We start from the raw sequence: 23435 nt of genomic DNA on the forward strand, positions 1-23435 counted from the left end.
ATGGGTATTTGTATGTGGATCTTTGGTTGTTCGGGTTTTCTCCCGCGTAAGATTCAAAGTATCTAGGCAACGTTTCGATGAAGTCTCATTCATCATCTTCAGGCTTCTGTCTTCAGCTCTGTGCTTCTCAGAGTGATGTGAGATTGCAGCTGCTTCTTCCTTTTAACTGCTAGTGGGGGTGGGACTTGATTGGGTGGGGCCCTGGCTGTGTTCTGATTGGGTGGGGGTGAGTTCTCATTGGTAGGAGGTTTGGCTGTGTTCTGATTGGTTGGGGGGTTGGCCGTGTTCTGATTGGTTGAAGGCGTGTTCTGTTCAGGTGGGGCTTGGTTGTGCTCAGGTTAGTCTTAGTTGCTGGGGGATTTGAGTTGGTGAGCTGTGATCTTGCTGTTTGGCTTCGAGTTCGTGGTCGTGCTGCATCTTCATAGTGGGTGTCGGTTTGCTTCATGTATGGCTCGGAGGGGTTTGAAGTGGGTAGTGATGCAGCTGCAGTGCAGCTTCTAGTCTGTGGTCGTGTCTCATCTTCTGAGTGGATGTGAGTCTGTTTTCTACATGGAGGTGTGGTGGTGGCATCTTGTGTGGCTCTCATGGGTGTGGGTCTGGTGTCATTCTTCATGTTAGGTACTCGTCTGTTCATGAGGGCGGGTTTCCAAATGGCTGGAAGGCGGGAGGTGTCATCTCGTTTGTTCATGCTGTGTGGGCGTTTTTCTATCTCTATGGCTTCTCTGATTATTCTGCTGTTGAAGTGTTCGGTTTTGGCGATAGTTCTGGTATTTTTAAAATCAATTTCATGTCCTGTGGCTTTGAGGTGTTGGACCAGGGAAGAGGTCGTTTCTTCTTTTTGATTGAGTTCTTATGTTCTTCAATGCGTGCACTTATTCTTCTGTTAGTTTGTCCAATGTATGTGGTAGGGCAGGCAGTGCAGGGGATTTTGTATACTCCTTGGTTTTCTAATTCGATTTTGTCTTTGGGGTTTCTTAGGATGGTGGATATTTTTCTGTTTGTGCAGAATTCTGTTTTGATGTTGTGTTTTTGGAGGATCTTGCTGATTTTGTCTGTAGTGCCTTTTATATATGGGAGGAGGGCTTTGCCGTTTTCTTGTTCTCTGTCTTGGATTTTGGTTGGGGTTTCTTTTTGGATTAGGTGGGTAATCTTCTTTCTTTGGAATCCATTGGCTGTAAGTACGTTGGTGAGAGTGTGTAGTTCGGTTTTTTGGTGTTGTTCATCGGCTAAGCATTTTGTTCTGGAGATGAGTGTCTTGGCTATGGAATTGATCTGTGCTGGGTGGTGGTGTGAGAGTGCATGTAGATAGCGGTTTGTATGTGTTTTCTTCTGGTAGATGGTGTGTCCTAGGGAGCCATTGGATCTTTTGTATACCAAGACATCTAGGAAGGGAAGTTGATTGTTGGCTTCTGTTTCCATGGTGAATTGTATTTTGGGGTGTAGGCTGTTGAGGTGTGTGAGGAAGTTGTTCAGTTTTTCTTTCCCATGTGGCCAGATTATGAAGGTGTCATCTACATATCTGAGCCAGAGTTTGGGTTTGTGGTCGTATTTTTCTAGAGCTTGTGTTTCAAAGTGTTCCATGTAGAGGTTTGTGATGACAGGTGAGAGGGGTGATCCCATGGGTGCTCCTTCTATTTGTTTGTATTTTTGTCCATTGTAGGTGAAGTATGTATTGGATAGGCAGTGGTTGGTCAGATCTAGGATATGCTTGGGGGGGTTGTATTTGTTTTGGATGGCTGTCAAGGCTTCTTTTATTGGCACTTGGGTGAAGAGGGATATGACATCGAAGCTTACTAGTAGGTCACTGGGTTGTAAGTTTTGTTTCTTTATGATCTCGATGAACTGGAATGAGTTTCTTACGTGTGAGTTGATGGATTCTGCATAGGGTTGTAGTTGTTTGGCGAGAAATTTGGCCAGGTTTTGTAGAGGTGAGCCTATGGAGCTGACTATTGGTCTGAGTGGGATTCCTTCTTTGTGTATCTTGGGGAGACCATAAAGCTTAGGGCATCTGGATGATTTCTCTCTGGGTATGATTCTTTGCTGGATTTCTTCACTGATGGGGGAGGCTTTTATTTTGGATTTGGTAGTTTTTTCTAGGTAGGTGGTGGGGTCTGTCTTTAGGGGTTTGTATGTGGGGTCTTGGAGTAGGTTGGTTAACTTGGTTTGGTAGTCAGATGTGTTCATAACCACTGTCGCGTTGCCCTTGTCTGCTGGTAGGATTATTATGCTGGTGTCTTCTTTCAGGTTAAGTAGTGCAGTTTGTTCTTCTTTGGATAAGTTGCTTTTGGGTGGTTTGCTAGTGCAGAGGATGTTGGTGATTTCGAGTCTGATTTTGTTAGCATCGTCAGGGTTGGTTTTGGTCAGGCTGGTTTCAACTCCGCATATGATGGTTTCTGTGGGGATGTGTTTGGGAGTGACAGCAAAGTTGAATCCTTTTGAAAGGACCTTGGTTTCAGCTCCCAAACACATCCCCACAGAAACCATCATATGCGGAGTCCTCACTCCAGCTCCTGCCAGCCTAGCAGTTTGAAAGCATGAAAATGCGAGCAAATTAATAGAAATACGTTGTTGGGAAGGTAACATCATTCTGTGACATCATGCTGCAGAAATGTCTTCAGACACTCCTGGGTGAATGGCCTTGAAATGGAGATGAGCACTTCTCTCTAGAGTCGGCAACAACTAGTGCAATGGTGGGTTTAATTTTTTTTTACTACCGGTTCTGTGGGCGTGGCTTGGTGGCTGCGGCAGGGGAAGGATACTGTAAAATCTCTAGTCAGAGGTGGTATTTGCCGGTTCTCCAAACTACTCAAAATTTCTGCTATCGGTTCTCCAGAACTGGTCAGAACCTGCTGTTCAGAACCTCTGAACTAGCAGAGTTAAATCTGTAGGGACTCTTTTACCTTTACCATTTTATGTCTATTATAGAAGTAAAGAAAGCATGCAATTTCTTTAAGAAGGTGCAGCATAAGTTCAGCATATCTGCTCCAAAGCATGTTCCAGCTTTGGGTCCTCACATCCATTGTAATGCTTGATTAGTAATGATTAATAATTGCTTGTAATCCATGACCATTCCTTTCAAATGTCTGCATAATGCAGTGTTTTAGCTTGGATAAATCCCATTACTTCAGATTCTGTAGAAAAGGATGGATGGAGCAGGGGAAAAGAGAGAAGGAGAAAACAAGGTGCCCCATCTCCAAAGAAATCGTTAACACATCAGAGCTTTATTGTCTGAGCAGAGCTTTAATCAAGCATCACATTAAATAGTCTTGGTCACAGATACCTAATAAGCAGATCACAGCCTCTTGGAATAGAGCACAAAGCAGATTGTCACATATAATAATCCCAATTGTGCTTTGATAAAGGTTCTCCCCCTCCTCCCTCCCTCTCTTTCTCTGCAGGTAGTTAGAAAAGTCTACAAGATTCTTTTAGCATTCAGGTGCAGTTCTCTACTTACAATGCTGGCATCACATTTAATAGGGAAAGAGTGGGAGATGGAATAAAAAGAGGGAAATAAATAAGAAAAGGGAGTTAAGCAGCAATGGGAAAATATTTTTGAAAAATATTCAGTTGGAGAACAGAGAGACAAACCATCAGCTTAAATAAAATAATGAAAAGGGAAAACCAAAAACTTTCTTCTATAGGAGAACTACTATGATAGAGGATGGAATACATACAGGAGTCTTGATCTGTTAGGTTTCCTAATTTGGAATTTTTCGAAGGGACAGAATTGTGCACTCTCTGTGCAGTTGTTGGAAGATAACATCACAATGACTTAATTAAAGTTTAAATATTTATTATTTCCACAGGAGCTTTATTAACCCAGTCAGAATGTTAAAAAGAAAAGTTTCCTCTAGATACCTCAAACACCAAATTTATGAAGGCGTAAGCTTTTGTTGCCATATTAAAATGTGTTAATTTTTAAAGGACCATATGAGTGGTTTTCCTTTTTCTTACAACATGCTAATATATTTACACATGTGGAATAAATAGAACACAAGATTCCATCATACCAAATGTAAAATGAACAGTGGTGGTGGTGATGGGGTGAACAAAGATGGCTCCTGATGCTGAATCTAGAAAGGCTGCCCTTCATTCCCACTATAGTCCTAAGGAAAGTCCTAAGCTCTGTCTAAAACCTTCAGGATATCTAACAGAGTCAAGTAGTCTTCATTAAGTAATCACAGTTGGTACCAACAACTCTATCGTTAAGCCCTGCAGTCACTAAGTTGAAAAATCATGTGACCATAATAGGCTAATTATGTCACTTCACATTTGGTCATTCAGTAAACTATCAATGACCATAACCTGCAATTTTACTTCTGCTTCCTGAATTAACTCTACTTGTTAGAAGCTGGTTGTGAACCACAAATGGCAATCACATGACCATGAGATGCTGAGAAGTCATACATGCAAAGTTTGTTTGCAAAAGTGTTTTTTACACCATCAAAACTTTGAATGGTCATTAAATGAGGCAGCTGATAAATGAGGAGTACCTGTAGTATGTTTCTAATAGATTCCAGACAGAAACCTTTCCCTTTACATTCCTTCTTCAGGGTGCAACTAAATACAGTCATCTTAGCTTCAACACTAGCCAGATAGTTCCTCTCTCTTCTGCTTTATTTACTTTCTAATGTGATGAAAACCTTTGTAGAACCCCAGCTGGAAATCTAAGATAGTTTTCTCTCATTTAACATTTCTGATTATTATCATCTTTATCTTTTACTTTTCTATATTGAACAAACAGAAAACAAGTTCATAATTTGAATACTCTTAATATGATGATTTGTCCTATTTCTGATTTCCAATTATTTCCATCAGAAGTAAAAAGCAAACAAATGTAGAATGCTTTCTATCACATTTTGTGCAACCCCCCCAACCTTTTTGCATTTCTTTGGGCTCTACATCTAAATATTTTTTGAAGAGCTGCAGGATAATTGGGCAGATAGTATTTCAACCTTCCTTCTCCAGTTCTTCATTTGGAAATGGTCATTTTGCCACCATCTCTGTAGAGCCATTACTCTTTTTTCCTTGAAGATGGAGCAAGGGATGATGGCTGGATTCACGGGCATCTGCCATGTAGGGTAAAAATCATCAAGGTTGACTTTGGTGGTAATATGGATGCTTCACCTGCTTTTCATATGCAACACATGCTGCACAAATATAAAATAGGCAGAGCTTTCAGCCACACTGTCAAAGCTGACATCTTGACTGTTTTGATCATATCCTGTGCACATTGTGCTCATTTTTCTGCTTCTCTATTAGCCAGTCACATGGATTTTATCTTCTGCTTCCTCCTCCTCTTTTTAATGCCTATGAAGTAGCCATATAGTTAGAGAAAACTACTGCAGAGAGGAAGGAGCTAAGATGGAGAAAAGCCAGTGGCCCAATACCTCTATTTTTTCCTTATCCTGAGCATCTAACATGGCAAGACCATGGATGGATTTTGCCACTTGTACACTTGTACGCTATTGTACACTTGTATAATATTCCTCTCTTCTGGCCCTGCAGTTTCTTTGATGCTTTCTTTTCACTGTTTATAATTCAAACCACTCTTATTCAGCTTTCAAAGATGATGTAACATACAAGAAAACATTAGGCTTTAGTGTCTCACTCCTTTTAAAAATAGTGTGGGCTTCTGTACAGATTCTAGCTGTTCTTGGATGTTGTCCAAGAATGGAAAAGGGTTTCTTCCTTAGATTCAGGGTGCCAGGCAGCATCCAATCAACCAGTGCCACACAACATGCAAGGCTTCCTCTGCAGCTTATTTGATGCACCTGACAACAATCTCGAAGGTGCCTATGTACTTGCTATTTTCAAAATGTAGAGACTGAGATACATTGTGTATGGTCTCATTTGAGCTAGTTACTACAACATTTCAAGCAACAGTCAAGTCTTATATAAATAAACATAATCAAAAGAAAGTATAATTATCTGGGGCTGGTAGCATGGCTATGAGAAAATAACTTTGAGCTCAACCTAACACAGTACTGTCATGAGGCAAATCTCTTTTTCCACTGGAGTGCATAACACCAAACATGTCACTGGAAAGAAAAATAACAAAATAGTACCTCACTTATTTTGGCTATGTCATGAAGGAGAATTCACTAGAGAAATCAATTATGTTTGGAAGAGTTTGTTTGGAACCAGGTCTCCAAAGAACACGGTGTCTGGACACCATCAAAGTTGACAAGCCAGCGTATAGAACAACTAGATGTGGAGAATTGCCAAGAGTCAGACATGACTGAATGGATGCTGTCATCATCATCATCATCTACTCTCACTTGTATGTCATTCTTCCTCTCAATGGGCTGCTTCTTTGGCATGGTTTACAAATATTGATCAAGTAAGGCACAGCCTCTGCTAGTTTATTTGTGTCCCACTTATCTGCAAACAGTCTTCATTAACTCAGAAGAATGGGAGGTTGTTAAAAAAATATGAACATTGCTGCAGACACCAAAGGAGAATAGCGGTTATGGCTATAGATTTTATTTCCTTTATATCTAAGTCACATGTCACATTTTTCCTATAATTGGGGTTTTGTAATCACAAAGACTGCCATGTGAAGTGGAAGAATGGCATAATGGGGATATTACCATCAGCTACTTTTCTTCTTGCAAAAGAAAATATAAGTGTAGTTCTATTTTTCCCAAAACAGGTTTCTAATAGAAAACAGCTTGAGGTGAAAGGGTTAAGTATACTCTTCTATTTCAGATTGTAATCTTTATAGTTGCATTTTATAAACAAAACAAAGGAAAAAGGTGAGCCTTAGTGTCCTCTATTTTTTAGAAACTGTTGTGACCTCTACATTTTATCTTTTGCAGAGAGAATGTCCTGTTTATATTTCAGGATAAAAGAGGTTCTGTTGGAGAGTATTCTTCAAATCTTTTGCTTAAAATATAAACTTAATTTATTACTTTATTTCCCTAGGAAAGACTGAAATATGACCAAATCATTTTAGAATCTGCACTTAATACCCTTTTAGCTCTCTTTCTTTGATTGGTCACATGTATTCTGCAATTTGTTTCAAACATTGAGATATTCTGCATTTGGTCTGGGGACTCCTTACTTCGTTTATGTTTGGCTTATAACTGGTTATATTTGGACCATTGGCTGACACATTGTAGGACATTCCATGAAGAACCATAATCATTTTCTTGAATAGAAAATATATCATAAAAATAGAAGAATATGAGATGAGACAGGGATGTTGTTTTAATACCTTCTATAGCATCCAAGAGGGAAGTTATAGTGACTGAATAAGTCTTTTCAGTAATCTTCATCACTGAAATTTATGACTGCCTGCCAAACGTACTGCCAATGTAAAGTGCACTATAAATGTTAAGTGATGTAACCCCCCTTTGGTGCTAAATCACTCTAATTCACAATTCAGTGTGAGACAATTGTAATTAATTTAAGAGAGCTATTTACCGCTTCATTGATAAGAGCTTTTAATACTGTACTGAGCTTCCATTCCAAGACTGTGCTTCAGCAAGCTTTAGGCTAAGACATTTCCCCACTGAAAGCTTGTAGGTTTCCCTAGATATAAATTTCTTTATATCACTTCAGCACCAAGCCATTGCTGAAGTGATATAAAGGCTGTCTTCATTACTGTTATTTTGGACACAGCAATGATTGGTTGACTTGAAAGAATGTTATAAGTTGCTAGTGGAGAAATGTAAGTCTTCCCCACGCAACTGGGTAGGCCAGTGTCATCTGTTCTAATCTATGGTTCCATTGCCATCACTGCTTTCCTCTTTTATTAGGCTGCCCTTTTATGTCATTTTCACCAGGCAAACCAATATCTCTTGTGAGTACTGAACAAGAGATGTAAGAAACTGATGTTGGCCTGACTTCTCCTCTACTTGGTTGGCCAGCTCTTTTTCATTTTCACTTTTTGTGGAAACACTTAGACTTTTCCCTCTATTCCTGTTATGCTGGCTGTTTTGGTTTTTTTTTTTTTAAATTACAGCAATTTGGTTTCACACAGTGATACAAAAAGTTGCTTAAAAACTCAGCCCCACAACTATATACATAGAAGATTGGTGAGCAAAGGCCCCATGAACAAGATTCCCACCAGAAGCAAGGAATGGAGGTGGTCCTTGTGCATCCTGCAAGGAGAACTGCATCCAAAGCATTCCCACCGGTGACAGGAAGCTGGTGCTTCACTTCATGGTGGTGTTTGCGTTCATGCTCTTCCCACTGCCACTGAGCACAATGTACGGCGTCTTCTGGGCTTTCTGCTTCTCTTGTAGCAAAGCCACCGTCCCCAGCGGGGTGTTGCTAGAGCTCATCTTCTTCAAGAGTGCTTCCTCATCCAGTTTCTTCATGCAATGTTCAGTCTTCATCTTCCCAGAGCCTTTTTTTATTCACTCTTCCCCTTTCAGTTATGTATTTTCTGAACATATGATAGCACATGTTTGGTGACTATATTATCTGGATTTGCTGTGCCATTATCTAGATGATGATTGGTGATATTCAAAAGTTTTTGTACTTTAATCAAAGATTTATTGTGGTCATAAACCAGCACAAATGCAACTAGACCCAAACTGGGATAGGAGAACAAATAACAGTTTTTCTCCTATCTTAATTTCATTGTATTTATTGTTATTGTTGTTCTCTGCCATTTTGTTAAGATGAATTTTACTGTTTTTTCACATAATTAATACCTAAAGACTTCCTCAAGTTAAGTTCTGCTCCTGGTGACTTCACAGATATAATCACATAATTTTTCTTAACAACAATATTGAAATGATCTGTAATAGCCTTCTATTAGGATTTTGTTTCCTATACACCTGGGATTTCTTGGTTGTCTCCCAGCAGGTTAAAATTTGATTGTTAGTTTTGTGCATTAATAGAATGAAGCCAATTCAATTATTTCAAAAACTTCCTTAAAATCAACAAGTATGAAAATTAACCGTTTCAAGCATGACATTTTCATAAACTGGGCTGCATAGTAAGTGATGTGTGATATAATTGATTCAACTTGTTCTGTTCTACAAGTACATATCTATGTGCAGCAGCACTGACATAACTGACATAATACAACCCAATTGTATTATCTGTTAAACACCAATTTTTAGAATATTTTTGTTTTGAATAGTTTTGCTATTCAGAATACTGAAGAAAGATCTCCAATCATTTCCAAAATATCCCATTGAGAAATGCTAACTACTTATCTTGCTTAACATAAATACTGGCCAACCATAACTTAGTACGATTTTGCTAACCGAGTTAATCTAAATTAATTATATTCAATGGTATGATTGACCAATTATAATACAGGTAGACTTTGGCAATTGGGACTAGAGTTGTCATTTCTAAACAACATGGTCATAAAGTGTAATATCATGTGACAATATTGCTTAGTAAAGGCAGTTCTGGTTGCCATCGTTAAGTGAAGACCACATGGATCGTTAAGTGAAGATGTCATATGACCATGATTTTTGTGTCCTCCTGGCTTCCTCATTGATGGGAAACCATTAGGGAATATTGGAAATCCTAGTTAGATGACCACAGCAATGTCATAATTGTAAGCTGGGCAACAAATGCCCAGATTTTGATCACTTTATTGCAGGGGTGCTGCAATGGCTGAGATTCTAAAGGCTGGTTTTAAGTCTACCTTAGTCAGTATCCTTGTAACTTTGAATGGTTGCTGAATGAATGGACATAACCTGAGGATTTCTTGCAATGCCCCTTAGTCTGGATTTTGAAGGTCATTTGATAATTTGGGGTTAATTGCTTAAGCAATAACTTTGGTTCTCCATGAATAAAATGAAATAGGAGTGATCTATCTCAATCAATGAAAAAGGATATTACCTACTCAGAAATATAAAGATTTAGGTTGGAGCATCAATCTAAATATTGTCAATAATAATGTATGTTTGAATAACTGCTATGGAAATGAAGTCTTGGTTATAAATTTTATTATGCTTCATAATTAATTAACTATGTGGTCTCTAGATGTTATGACTCCCCTTCAAAATTCAAACAAACAAAACAGAAAGCAGCCGTTTCAAAATTAAATCAAACAGAAAGAAGTCCTACAAGATAACGGCTGGCAGAAATCTCAATCCACAGCATAAGTCTTTGCTCTGTCCAGCAAACCAGTCCTGGCAATAAATCTCAAGTCTCAGAGCTTCTTGCTGTAACGTCCTCACTCAATAAGTCACTTTGTTCCTGGCAAATTCTACCAGCCATCTGTGTCCTTTTATACTCATTGAGGCAACGTGCTAATTTACTGACTCGCCCTCCTCTTTCGTACCAGCTGAGTTTGCCTTCTCAAACATCTTCTGTTCCTTACATTTAACCACAAATTTTCCAAGTTCTCATCTCCACTAGAAGACTCTCTCAAAACTTCCCTGTCAGCCATTCCTGGCTGTTGATCAGATAAGGAACCAGAGGAGGTCAAAGGTCCTGACAATTCTAATACATCAGGTCTGTCTTCCTTTGTCACGTCCATCTCCTCATCCTGGTTACTAGTCCAATCACTGAGCCATGCCGGCACATATTTTTCTGCCATGTCCTCCTCACTTGAACTCATATCAGTCACAGGAGCTGAATCCAAGCCCGGAGCCACAACATCTAGGTATACAAACTCATACAAACTCAGGGCTTTTTCCTAAAAATTTCTTTCAAAGTTCTCCCTGTGAATTTTGATGGTAAATATTCTTCAGATTTTGTTCCCAGCTGAAAATTTCTTCAGGCTTTCTGCATATCTCACATTCAATTATATTTGGTTTTCAACAGTTGACTATTTGTTGGTATTTTGCAGTAGCAGACAGATGATGCACTGAATTGACATTCAGTGATTCTTAATATTTAAAAATATTTGGAAAACCTATATTATGCTCTTTATCTCCTCATGTTTCATACTGCTACATCTCCACAAAAGATTCCAGGATGTTATTTATGGGATGACTCCAATTCTTATAGGCACAATTTTAGGCACAACATTTTCAGTTGTGCATTCAGAATGCCCTGGAACACACCTTACATTTAGATGTTGCTATGTATTGGCATAGGATATTAGTAGTGAGGGATGCAAGAACTCCATCTCTAATGGAAAAAAAGTATGTGTGTATGGGAGTGGGGAGGGATTCTCAATAGCTTGCAAAGAACTCAGAGTTCTTTGAAAGATGCCCATTGCTATATCATATTTGATAATATTTGATTATGGAATTGTTATTGTATTAATATTAGATACTATTTAGTATGTATTTTTTTCTGAGACAGTTTGATAAAAAAAACATATAATGGCAATAAATAGTTAGTGGTGGGCAAGTTTTTTGATATGAGAATTAAAGGACAAACCGTTCAACGGTAGCAATTAATTGCTAAAAGTCAAGTTATATTTTGGGTTTTTTTTTGTTCAGAAGCTTGAATAAGAAATATCAGATAGTTATTTCAAATCAATAAGACTTTTAGAAACTAAAAGGAAGCTAATAGTATTAGTCTGATTTTCCTTTAATGTAGGTCAATATAGAAGTAGAGATTGTATATGTAGAAACGTCATGATTCCCTTTTGCTTCTTTGGAAAAAAATGTCAGCAGCAAAATAAACAAGCAAAAAATAGTCAAGACAGTGGGCTGAGTCAATCTCACTGCTGAGATCAACAAATCAGAGTTTCTAAAGTTGAAACTCAGAGGGCACGGTTTCTAATTTTTGTGACAGCAAAACAATTGTCTAGTTACTCCCATCATAAATTGGGGTAGATTTCTGGTCTTTAATAAAGGTACAATGGGAAAAAATGCTCTCTTTACCGAGCTTTAAAAACTGTTAGCAAACTTTTCTAACCACTGTAATTGGTATCAGAGCTGACTTATAAAAGTGCAGAATCTAGAAGAGGCTGCAGCTACTGAGTGATAATCAATGGAGCCTTCCAGTATCCTTATTAACAGCCATAATAACATGAGGGACAGAGAAGGATATCTAAACTGGCATTCATGCAAGCGGGAAATGGTTATCTGCCAATTGACTTTTATAAAAGAGGCATCTGGAGACCCAGGCCACATGCAGGTTCCAAACCTCTCATTTTATGCAGCGCATGGAGCCCCTTTTGATTGAATCTCCAGAAATCAGTTAGCCTGCTCTACCTACAAACATACAAAAACCCGATGTATGCACCTTAAAAAGAAGAAATTCAACTGAAGGGAAAAAAAAAAACCACCCCAGTTCATCCTTAGGATATCTGAGGGACCATCTCTTGCTGGTCACATCTGCCTGACCCATTAGAGCGAGGAGGTAGGGAATGCTGCGGGTCCCATCCCTGAGAGAGATATACCTGGTGGGACCCAGAAGAAGGGCCTTCTCCGTGGTGGCCTTCTCTCTGAAACATCATTCCCCCAGAGATTAGGATGGGCCCCTCTCTAATACTCTTCCCGAAAGCACTAAAGACCTGGTTCTGCCAGCGGGCCTGGGGAACCCAGAGCGGGATGGAGCTTGTGTAATCTGCTGTCATCAGGGTGTGTGTGTGTGGGTAGTTTGGGTGTGTGTGTGATTTTTTATTTATGTCCCCCCAGATTTTGTTCTATTGTACTTTTTGTTAGTTTTTATTGTTGTTGTTTTTGTTTTAAATATAGATTTACATTCTGTAAGCCTCCTTGAGTTGCCTTGAGTGAATAGGTATAAATTCAATAAATAAATAAATATTGGCTCTCATTTATTTCAGCTAATTGGACAAATGGGAGTGGATTGTACTGTAAACATTGTAGTCTAGCATGTGTAGATGGTGCTGGGTTACTTATTCCTGGTCTAATCTTCTTCCTCAGTATCAGGGAGTGATTGATGTTGTCAGATGTTGTGACAACAAATTATGACTTAAATCTGGTGGAATATAGGGAACTCCTTAAATCCAATGCAGTTGTTAATCTGTCTTAGCTCTGACTTATTAAATTTCATTGTCTATTTATTTAGTGTTTCTAATCCATTAGAAAAGTAGGATATGGTTTAGGGATGTCTAAGTCTTATTCTACTGTTTAATGTTGTGATTTGACCTTTTATTTTCACAGATTCCTCAGATAAGCTATGCTTCTACAGCCCCTGACCTGAGTGACAACAGTAGATATGACTACTTTTCCCGCGTTGTCCCCTCTGATACTTACCAAGCCCAGGCTATGGTAGACATTGTTAAAGCATTCAAGTGGAATTATGTTTCAACTTTAGCTTCTGAAGGGAGCTATGGTGAAAGTGGAGTAGAAGCCTTCATCCAGAAATCCAGGGAGAATGGTATGTAAATTTATATCCTTGGAAGTCACAGTATGTCATTACAAAGCTTCAGGATAATGTATTTACAGACACTGTGTTGAAAGTATTAATTGAATGAATAATTGGTTCCCATTAGATATATTGAATAAAAATGATAATGTATGAAGGAGACAAGGAAGTTATTGTTATAAATTGGGTTGCTTAGAAGGATCTTTGGAAGTCTTATATTTCTTGAAATGCAACCACATTGCTGTCTTAAGGTATTTAAAATGGTGATAACCCATAGATTGTCTAACAATTGGGTATACATTCTATTTCCTGTCATAATTCAACTGGACATGGTCTATTAAATGGAAGTTCTCCTTTATGGGTACATGCTGACTTTTAAAAACATTTAATTGCTCTGTGAACAGAAAAGTGATTATATTAAAATGGTCACAATAACTACTTTATTTGGCTTTCTCTCATCCCCAACCCATGTCTGAGGCAATTTAAAATCATCCTTAGTTGTTCCAAATTTACAACAATGTTTCCATCTTCACTGATGTATATCACTGATAATGCAGTTGATGAGATGGTTCTGGCCAGATACTATTGGTTACTTCAGGTTGGTGTGAACATACACCTTCCCTTCTACTTACTGGGCACTGTCCTTCTTAGCCAGTTTGACTTGGGTTGAAGAAACAGTGAACATTAGCATTTCTTGCAGGCTTCTTATTCCATAAGACCTGATTGATGCTTTTCAGGTCTTATGCAGGCTCTTTATAAATCTAGAAAGATTTATTGTTCTTCTGAAAGCACAATAAACCTGCTCTACCCTATGATCTCCTATACACATACGAAATGCCAACCATGTTACTTTGGGGCATGTGTGCCGGAAAACCAAATCTCATCAACACTGGCAGAGTAAGCTACTGCATATAAACAAGGAGCACACCTCACACTCCCTAATACTGAAGATGTTACCTAATCGGGTCATGAAATGTCTGCAAGCAAGCAACCAAGTTCAGAGAACACCACTCCATAGTTCAACCCTGAGCTATGTATATTCTCTTTTAGTGTATAGCTTTTTTCATTTTATACTTGTAAGGTGTCATTATTAATTCCATATTCGAAACAGCCTCAATATCAATTTGTTCTCTTCTATCATAGCTTTTAAATGCATTTTTAACGATGTCAGATAATCTTAAAAGTAATTTCTGAGTGCATTGTTCCCAAATATCATTGAATTTGCTCCATTCTATATTAGTTAAAGATTAATTATAATCTTTAATTCTTTTTGGTTCCCTCTAGTGTCCAACTTTCAAAGTTCCCTACTATCATTTCCCCCCTAATCAAAAACATTTTCCCACAGGAAGGGTAGTTAGTTTCAAAATCTTAATATTTTTATAGAATTTAAACAACCCACAGGAAGGGTTCTTGTAATTAATTTCAAAATCTTATTACAAATCCATATGGACTCTTAATCAATTTATAAGTTTATAACTTTCCAAAATCATTGAGTGGACAATCTTGGGTCTTCTCCTTGGTTCTGGAGAGGAATTCCAAGGAGCTGATTCTTTTGATGGATCCTATCAAATAGTTGATTCTGTTCTCCATGGAGCTATCTTCAGTCCACTTATTTGATGAAGGTTAAAATCTATGTGTTGTGATTTCTGTTAGCTCTTAGTGGATTTTTCTTATCAGGATTGAATGACAGGCTTTAAAGATTTGTTCATAGATAAGAGATAAGATATAAGAAGAAGCTATAATTTGTATTTTTAGAGAAAGTGATAAGCTATTGTCTTAAAAGTAAAGAAATATAAAAGTGGTTTATTTGATTAAGGTTAAAATAGATATGTTATTCCTGTTAACTTTTAGTGGACATTTGCTGACTATGACTGAATGATAAGGCTTTAAAATTTGTTTATAGATAAGATATGGTAGGAAAGGATTTTTTGTTGTAATATCAGAGAAAGTGATAAGTTATTGAAGTTACATTTGTCTTGATGAAATGAGAAATCATTTCTTTATATATCTTTTTTCTTTACCTATTCCTTTTATTTTTTCCTTTTTCTCTCTGCATTTTTCTTTTTTATAGTTTTATTAGTTAATATTCATTTTTAATCTAAATTTTTAATCTTTGTATATGTAAACTTGAGTAAATTTGTTATAAAACATAACCTGCATAAGACAGAATTGTTATCTTATTTTTATTATCTCTATTCTTGAGTCTTTAAGAGCTGCCTAAGGGCATACATATTAGCAGGTAAAATTATTTTCTTACAATATCTCTTTGACAGAAACATCTTAGTCTACTAAATTTCTTTAGGTCAGTTTGCCACTTAAAGCATCAGAATAGAGCTGATACAAAAGATGACAATTCAGCCATGGATACAGACCTTGGGAAAACCTGCAGAATTGCTTTTCAGCTTCCAGAGATTTTTTGACAAATAGGATTGGTTCTTTAAAAGCTTTGTTGATAGATATTTGTGCATGTGGTTTCCTCCTCTCTCTCCATCTGCTATATTAATCAGAAGAGGTATATTTTCCAATTTTGTGCAAAAGCGTCTGTGTTTATATGTTTATACAGCACATCAAGCTTCTTGTAATTGCTTATTTTTAAGGACCACATAGTGTCCAAATGTTAGGCATTGACAATACCCTGCAGATATAATCCTGCTATAAATCTTGCTTAAGCTTTTTTAATTGCACAGTCTAAGCTGGATTCATTATTACAACTATTTGCAAAAGACTAGCAGTTTGCAGGGCATTGCAGAGAGATAGAGAATTATGTTAGAATTTGTCCCAGATACTTGTAATATCAGTAGGTAAGTATCCTAAGGACAGGAGCTGAAACACAATCCGTTGATCACCACTGAAACAGAGGTAATATTATTGAAATGTCTAATATTTACGCCATTTTTCCCTGAGGTTTAGGGACAATCTAAACCATTCTCATTTTCCATTGTTAAAAAAAATATATCCAGCTGACTATTTTGAGGAAATGAAAAGGTAGGAATGTATAGATATCCATAATAAGGCACAATGATGGAAACATGGTTTATATATGTGTGATTATGTCACAATGCAAACCGTAGCTATACATATTTGTCTCCTGACATCTGATGCAATGAGCATATGTCATGATGAATTGTTGTCCTACAAAAGTCTACATGGAAATGAGAGTGCCTCCAAGTGTAACTTCTGCTTTCATTTTTATAGTTGGAAAAATCATTTTTCTGTCACCATCTATGAATGCTAAGAGCCTCAAATGGGATTTGGGGGGCATTATTACCCACACAAATCAAACCTGCTATCAAAATAATTAGTCTTTCTTAGGGAGGCATGAATGTACAAACTACTGAGTGTGTAAATTCCACCTCTTTGAACTTTATAGAATGTAAAATTTATAGATTTAGCTACTTTGCCTCAGTGGGACACGGTGGCTCAGAGGCTAAGATGCTGAGCTTGTCGATCAGAAGGTCGACAGTTCAGCAGTTCAAATCCCTAGCGCTGTGTAATGGAGTAAGCTCATGTCCCAGCTCCTGCCAACCTAACAGTTGGAAAGCACATACAAAATGCAAGTAGAAAAATAGGGACCACGTTGGTGAGAGGTTAACAGTGCTCCGTGTGCCTTCAGCATTTAGTCATGCTGGCCACATGACCATGGAGATGTCTTCAGACAGCGCTGGCTTTTTGGCTAAGAAATGGAGATGAGCACTGGCCCTAGAACCAGAAATGACTAGCACGTATGTGTGGGGGAACCTTTACCTTGACCTTTACTTTGCCTCAGTAAGAAGTATAAGGAAAGCATAAAATGCAACAGACATGGGCTTCATCCCCTGTAGGAAGTACAGGTATCCTGAACACACAATCAAGTCATGATTACATATGTGTGTGTATGTGTGTACGTGTATATTTCTCTCCTCTTTCGTTTATTCCTTTGACCAAATTTTAATGCCAGTGGATAAATATTTATGTTTTGATTATTTATGGTGACACTTAAATTAGCTATTTTGCTAACATAAGAACCTGTATCAAAAACTGGGAACTTAAAGTTAAAAATCTTTTTTGAGGTTGTATAGAACTGTGTGTTCTTTGTCTCAACCTATATTTGAGTCTTTTCTTTTCTTTTCTTTTCTTTTCTTTTCTCTTTACTTCCTTCCTTCCTTCCTTCCTTCCTTCCTTCCTTCCTTCCTTCCTTCCTTCCTTCCTTCCCTCCCTCCCTCCCTCCTTCCCTCCCTCCCTCACATTTATGAACTGCCCATATCCCTCAAAGAGTGGCTCTCAGTAGTGTACAATAAAGCATTAAAACATAAAACAGTATAAACATTAAAATGCTAAGAGTTAAAATTTTAACCCAAACCTAATCCTTTTTAATCTACTGTGGGAATCCATAACTTCTATTAATTTCAACATACATATAGATGGCATAGCAAGGGTGGAACTCCATAACTCATGTTTGTGAGGGTCTACCCTATTCTCTTCGTCCTCAGCAAACTCTAAAATAAGCAAATATCCCCTGCATCAAAAAAAGAAAGAAAGAAAGAAAAGAACAGAAAAGAAAAGAAAAAAAGGAAAAAAATAAGGCTGAAAATCAGGTCTCATCCAGAATGATGGGATTGTGGAGGCTGCAGAAAAGATGTTAGTTAACAAGCCATGCTTTACAAACCCATTATATCCCACTTTTCCATCCAACCAATGACGTATCATGGTAAAAGAAATCTGAGAAGAGTTCCAACTTTGTGCGAATGCTTACAACTCCAGTAGATGGCACTTCAGTCTTTGTTGTTCAATTCATATAGTTTGTTTTGTGGGATGAACAAAGCTTGTTTTGAGGCATTTCAAACTGCCTTAGTTGTATCATGTCTTAAGAGCATTTCTGCACAAGGGATTGATAGTGTCATCCAGCCGTCTCTGTGACAATATACAACACAAATCAAGACAGACTTCACATTACTACAGTGATGGTGGTATGATATAAACTCACAGCCTGGTAAAATTATAAGAATGGGCTCTGCTTCAGTGAGTATTCTAAATATATATCTGCTGAAATATAGAAGTACCATCTGTTAATAGACAGCAGCTCTGAGACTTCAATAGCTACCTGTGATGGGGAAAAAAATCAACAGTTGGAGCATCTCCCATTTTTGTATCTTCCTGCCAGTAAAAGTTTCAGCTGTAGATTTGTGCCTGCTCTGTAGATGTTTGACAAACAAAATCTTGGTCCATAAAAGAAGATCGATACTAGGTGATTCAGCCATTCAGCTTCCCATACCATATCTCAGCAGTCTCTTAATGCATTTTTCTCATTCATCATGTATCAGTAAAAATAAGTCCTCCTTTCCACAGCAGGTTGTGACAAGGAATGATAAAGATACTAATATAGCAATAACACAAGAGTAGCAGTGTTAGGTTCTCTGAATATTTATTACAATATTGCTATCTTAAAGCGCTGTGTATCATCAGATCGCCTTGTGCAGTAGGTCTGGTGCATTCTCCAGGATATAATATTTTTAAAAAGAATTATTTAAAATCTCATTAAACGTTCAGATTTTAGGAATTTTAGCCGTGTCTCCTTGAAATCTGAGGAGATCTTGGATAGGAACATTAAAAACCCATATGAACTTCCACGAGAACCCTGAAATCTCACAAAACTAGGCAATCTTATGTCACATTAACTCTTGTAATGTTTCTAGAAATGTATTGGGAAGTCCATGGGCATTGAGGAGGATGTTGGGTCTGCAGTTTCTGCAAGCAATCATGCTTTGTGTACCACTGAAACTCAATTTTACTGTGCAGTTGCCTCAAAGCTGAAGGAGATCAATAAATGAAGGAGAGCATTTCAGGGATCACACATCTTTGAATCTAGCCATTTATAAGCCTTGCATCATTCTTGTTTATAGTCAGAACCACATACAAATACATAAAATTGTGGGCTATTGAATAAATAAAGACTAAAAAAAAAACCAAACACTATAGCCTAGCCAGGGATGCAGAAAGTACAATTTAGAGGTCCCAATAACTTGATAGATTTTTGAGAACCCAAAACCAGAGGTGGTAAACCCCAGTTTTTAATCGTTTTAAAAATATTAAATAATTGGGGAAGAGGGAGATATTAAGGTTAACACCAAATCTTTAAGTTATATTGAGATTCAAGAAACCCATGTCACTCTTTAAAATCCTGAAATCTTTCCCATAGTTGGTCCTAGCTCCAATTAGTTTTAGTGCATGCTGAAGAAAACATGTTATTTCCCTTAAGCTGATAGAAACAGCAGATTCCTAAGCAATGCATCTTGCAGTGCTTAATGCCCAGAGATTAACTACTTGATGCCAAACAGGGCAGTTAGAATTGATTTACAAATATAAGATGTGGGACTTTAACAGCAATAGCATTTAGGCTTATATACCACCCCATAGCACTTTACAGCACTCTCTGAGCAGTTCACAGTGTAAACATTTTTTGCATATTGCCCACAGCAATCTGGGTCCTCATTTTACCGATCTGAGTCAACCATGAGCCACATCAGATCAAACTTCAGGCTGTCAGCAGAATTCGCCTGCAATACTGCACTTTAACCACGGTGCCCCCAGGATTAAATGATGCTGCTGTGACTGCCATCTTGATTTTTATGAACCTTTTCTGTGAATGCCACCAATCTGTATTATGCTATCCAGCTTGCCACTGGCCAGGCATGACGGAAGTTATAATTTCATGCATCTGGAAGGTTGGAGATAGTGGAAAAAGAAACAACTGAAGTCTTTCCTCTTCTTTCATTAAGTTGGTATGTGAGATGTATACAAATACAATCAGATTTTAATGAGTTACAATGTTTTCTCCATTATACAGCTCACAAAATGTAGTGGGCTTGTCCCTGTGGGAGGTACTTTAACTTGTCAAAGACTTGAAATTCTGTGGTCAGCAGAACACGGCAGGGATTTGTCAAGAAGAGGAAAGCATTTTGCTGACTGTTGATACAGGATGCTTAAAAGGGATTACCATTCTGCAAAGCGGCATCAGCAGTGAGTCACCAACATTCCTTCTCTCCCCCTTTATTTTTTCTAAAAGTTTAAAAACAAGAGTAAAAATAATACAACACATATTCATAGAACATAGAAGGGTTGGAAGTACCTTGGAAATTTTCTAATCCAACCCCCTATTCTAACAGGAGACCTTATACCATGGTTGTCCAATTTCTTTTTCATAAGCTGGCAACAAAAATTATTTATATTTACAAATTTCAACTTTAAGAAAATATCAACTTTTTGTTCTTTACAGTTCATCTGAAATTGATCTGGTCTGCTCACTCTTGTTTGCAATTAATTGGATGCTTTCACAATGATTCAAAATGATTTCATAATGTTTCAAAATTATACAAACTAGAACAGAGTATGAAAAAAGGAAGAAATAAAAGAGAAAGTTAAATTGCAAAAAGAAAAAAGATGGAAGAAAAATAGAAAAGAAAAAAAAGATTTAAATAAATGACTTCTCATCATCTTTTCAGATTTACCCCTTTCTCTAAAGTTATATCATGACTCTCTTCTGCCTATAATTTAGTCTATCTAATCATCAAAACCATAGATCATAAATTCATTTTTTTCTGTTTTACACGTAAAGTCCATAAGGAGTTTCCAGTTGGTAATAATAATATATTTAATATATATAATATATAATATATATATAATATATTTATTATTACCAACTGAATATATATATATATATATATATATATATATATATATATATATATATTTATATATATATATTTCTAAGTTTTCTATATATAGTCTTTTCTATAATCAAACAGGTCAATATTTTTCAGCAAGTTCTATCATCTTTACCAACCTTCTCCTTTAGAGGGACACTATGGAGAACTTTACAACCATGTCACTGGCTGTATAGAAGTCTCTATAAGGCAGCCTAGCTTTTAACCTCCATCTCTCAAGTCATACTCACATTGTCTCAAATAGAAGTGCCGGACATCTCAAGAGAGCATAGACAATCACATCTACATTAACAGAAAAATGCTGATCGTAGAAATACTCACATAATCATCCTAACTGCAGCATGTTCTGCAAGAACTTAAAGGGAAATCATATGCATTTCATGGCTGCTCAGCCTTTTAGTTCCTCTTTGCAGAATTGTTCTGGTATTCCTCATGATAAAGCCTGTTTCTGCCAACTTTACCCCTCAGGATATACAGCAAGAAACAATAAGCTGAGAATGGTAAGAGCTTTCTGCTGTATCCAAGCTGGTTCTTTTCCCCTTTGGTTCTCTACTGCCTAAGCCATGAAGAGAGTGGAAGTGGGGACTAAAGAGTGTTTTCTGAGGCAGAAAAAGTCCTGTGGAGCACAGACTGCTGTCTATTACTAATTTAACTGTATCTGAATGGCACATTAGGTTCTGGTGAGATCTGTGGGACACTGGGCTATTTAGTTCTAGTCCAACTGCGTTATGGCCTTATAAATGGATAAAGGGAATAAAAACTTTGAAGTGGAGAGTTTCTAATCATAGTGCTATAAATAGGAACTGTCTTAATTCTAGGCTTCTCTGCTATGGGAGCTTGGAGAACTGCTTGCTTTTTATTTATACAGAGAATCTAATTTATCAGTTTTTGTTCTTTAGTGTTGGGGCTGTCAAGCTTTGTCTCCATTAGTACTATAGTTTATGCACATTTCATGAATGAAATTCAAATAACAAATTTTGAATGAAATAACACACAAATATGCCATCCTATGTCAGGGAAAGCTATGGAATGTACAGGGAAAGCTTGCTTTTTCTGTGAATTATGTTGACCAATCAATAAAGGATCTCTGTGAGTCTATGTTGGCATATATCCACATGCAGCACATAATCAAGTGTCATCACTGGGCTAATCCCACAGTAAGAACAAAATGTTATCTCAAGATCACCATAAAAACACCAAGAAGACAAACATCAATCACTAATGCCCTTGGAAGTATTCAGTTTTTCATGCTTTTTGGGGGGAAGGCCACTGTTCATTTAGTTGGATTTCTACACCACTTTGTTCTGACAGGCTCTAAGCAGCTTATGCAACCAATATGACATAGAATTAAAACAAACAACAGCTTATGGTCATTGACAGCAGCCAAACAGATGTGCCACAAGTGGGGTACAGTAATAGTCATTTGTCCTTAAATACTTTCCTGAACAGCTATGTTTTCATATCTCTTCAGGAGCAAACTAAGGATGGGGTAGTCTATTCTATAAGAGGAAGAGAAAGGGATTGGCATGAAAGGGATTTGAATTCCAATATGTTTTGAGGCAGCTTGGTGTAGTGGATAAAACACCAAGCTAGAAGTCAGGAGATTATGAGTTCTAGTCCTGTCTTAGGTACAAAGCCAAGTGGGTGGCCTTGGTTCTGTCTCAGGTCTAGGAAAAAGGCAATGGCGAGTCCCCTTCAAAATTTTGAAAACTGCAGGAACATATCCAGGCAATCAACAGGAGTGGATTTGAAAGCACCAAAATGATGAAGTCATTTTGTGGGGATGCTCCCTCATCAGAGGACGAGAAAAATAAATAACAGTATATTCAACAGGTTTCAAGTTACACTGGAACACATAAAAAACTCTATGTGAGTAAAATCGATGGCATTTACATAGATCAATAATCTCATGGTGTTGCGTCACCTGTAAAGTCATGGAATCAATTATAAACCAATCCATCACCCTACACTTAGAAACAAACAACCTACTTTCTAACAAGCATTTTGGTTTCAGAAAAAAATTGTCATGTAATCTGCAATTCCTACACTGCAGAAACATTTGGACTACACTTCTATAACAGGGTAAAGCAATAGGCACAATTTACATAAACTTCTGCAAAACAAACTACTGCTGAAACTTAGTTCTTACGGCATCTCCGGACCCCTGCACAAGTGCATAGACACATTCCTGTCAAACAGGCAATAAATGCTCAAAATAGGGAAGGTCCTATCAAATCCAGCACCAGTTACTAGCAGTGTCCCCCAAGGCAGTGTCTTAGGACCCACACACTTTCTGCTTTACATCAGTGACCTATGTGACAACATTAAAAGCAGCTGCATCCTCTTTGCCAATGACATAAAATTATTTAACACCACTGACAATGCTGCTGCCCTACAAAGTGACCCTGACTATGTGTAAGACAAATTTCAACTAACAATAGCTCTGTCCTACAATTGGCAAAAAAAAATCAGAACACCAAATACAAGTTAGGTGGTAATGATGTCATAGACTACCCTCACTCT

General features: G+C 37.5%; 1 protein-coding gene and 1 long non-coding RNA gene across 2 annotated transcripts in view; one reads left to right on the forward strand and one right to left on the reverse strand.

The window, feature by feature from the left end:
* Positions 1-23435, forward strand: part of GRM4 (glutamate metabotropic receptor 4) — a 346515-nt gene that overhangs the window by 129631 nt on the left and 193449 nt on the right. Inside the window, exon 3 of the mRNA XM_087929596.1 lies at positions 13008-13224. Within this exon, the coding sequence (XP_087785722.1) occupies positions 13008-13224 (217 nt within the window). The remainder of the gene's footprint in view (positions 1-13007; positions 13225-23435) is intronic.
* LOC148126106 (uncharacterized) overlaps positions 1-23435 on the reverse strand; it is a 79719-nt gene that overhangs the window by 7299 nt on the left and 48985 nt on the right. The window lies entirely within an intron of this gene.

This window comes from Pseudonaja textilis, chromosome 3 (assembly GCF_049901715.1).
Source record: "Pseudonaja textilis isolate UNSWEBS1 chromosome 3, rPseTex1.2, whole genome shotgun sequence".
Lineage (NCBI taxonomy): Eukaryota > Metazoa > Chordata > Lepidosauria > Squamata > Elapidae > Pseudonaja > Pseudonaja textilis.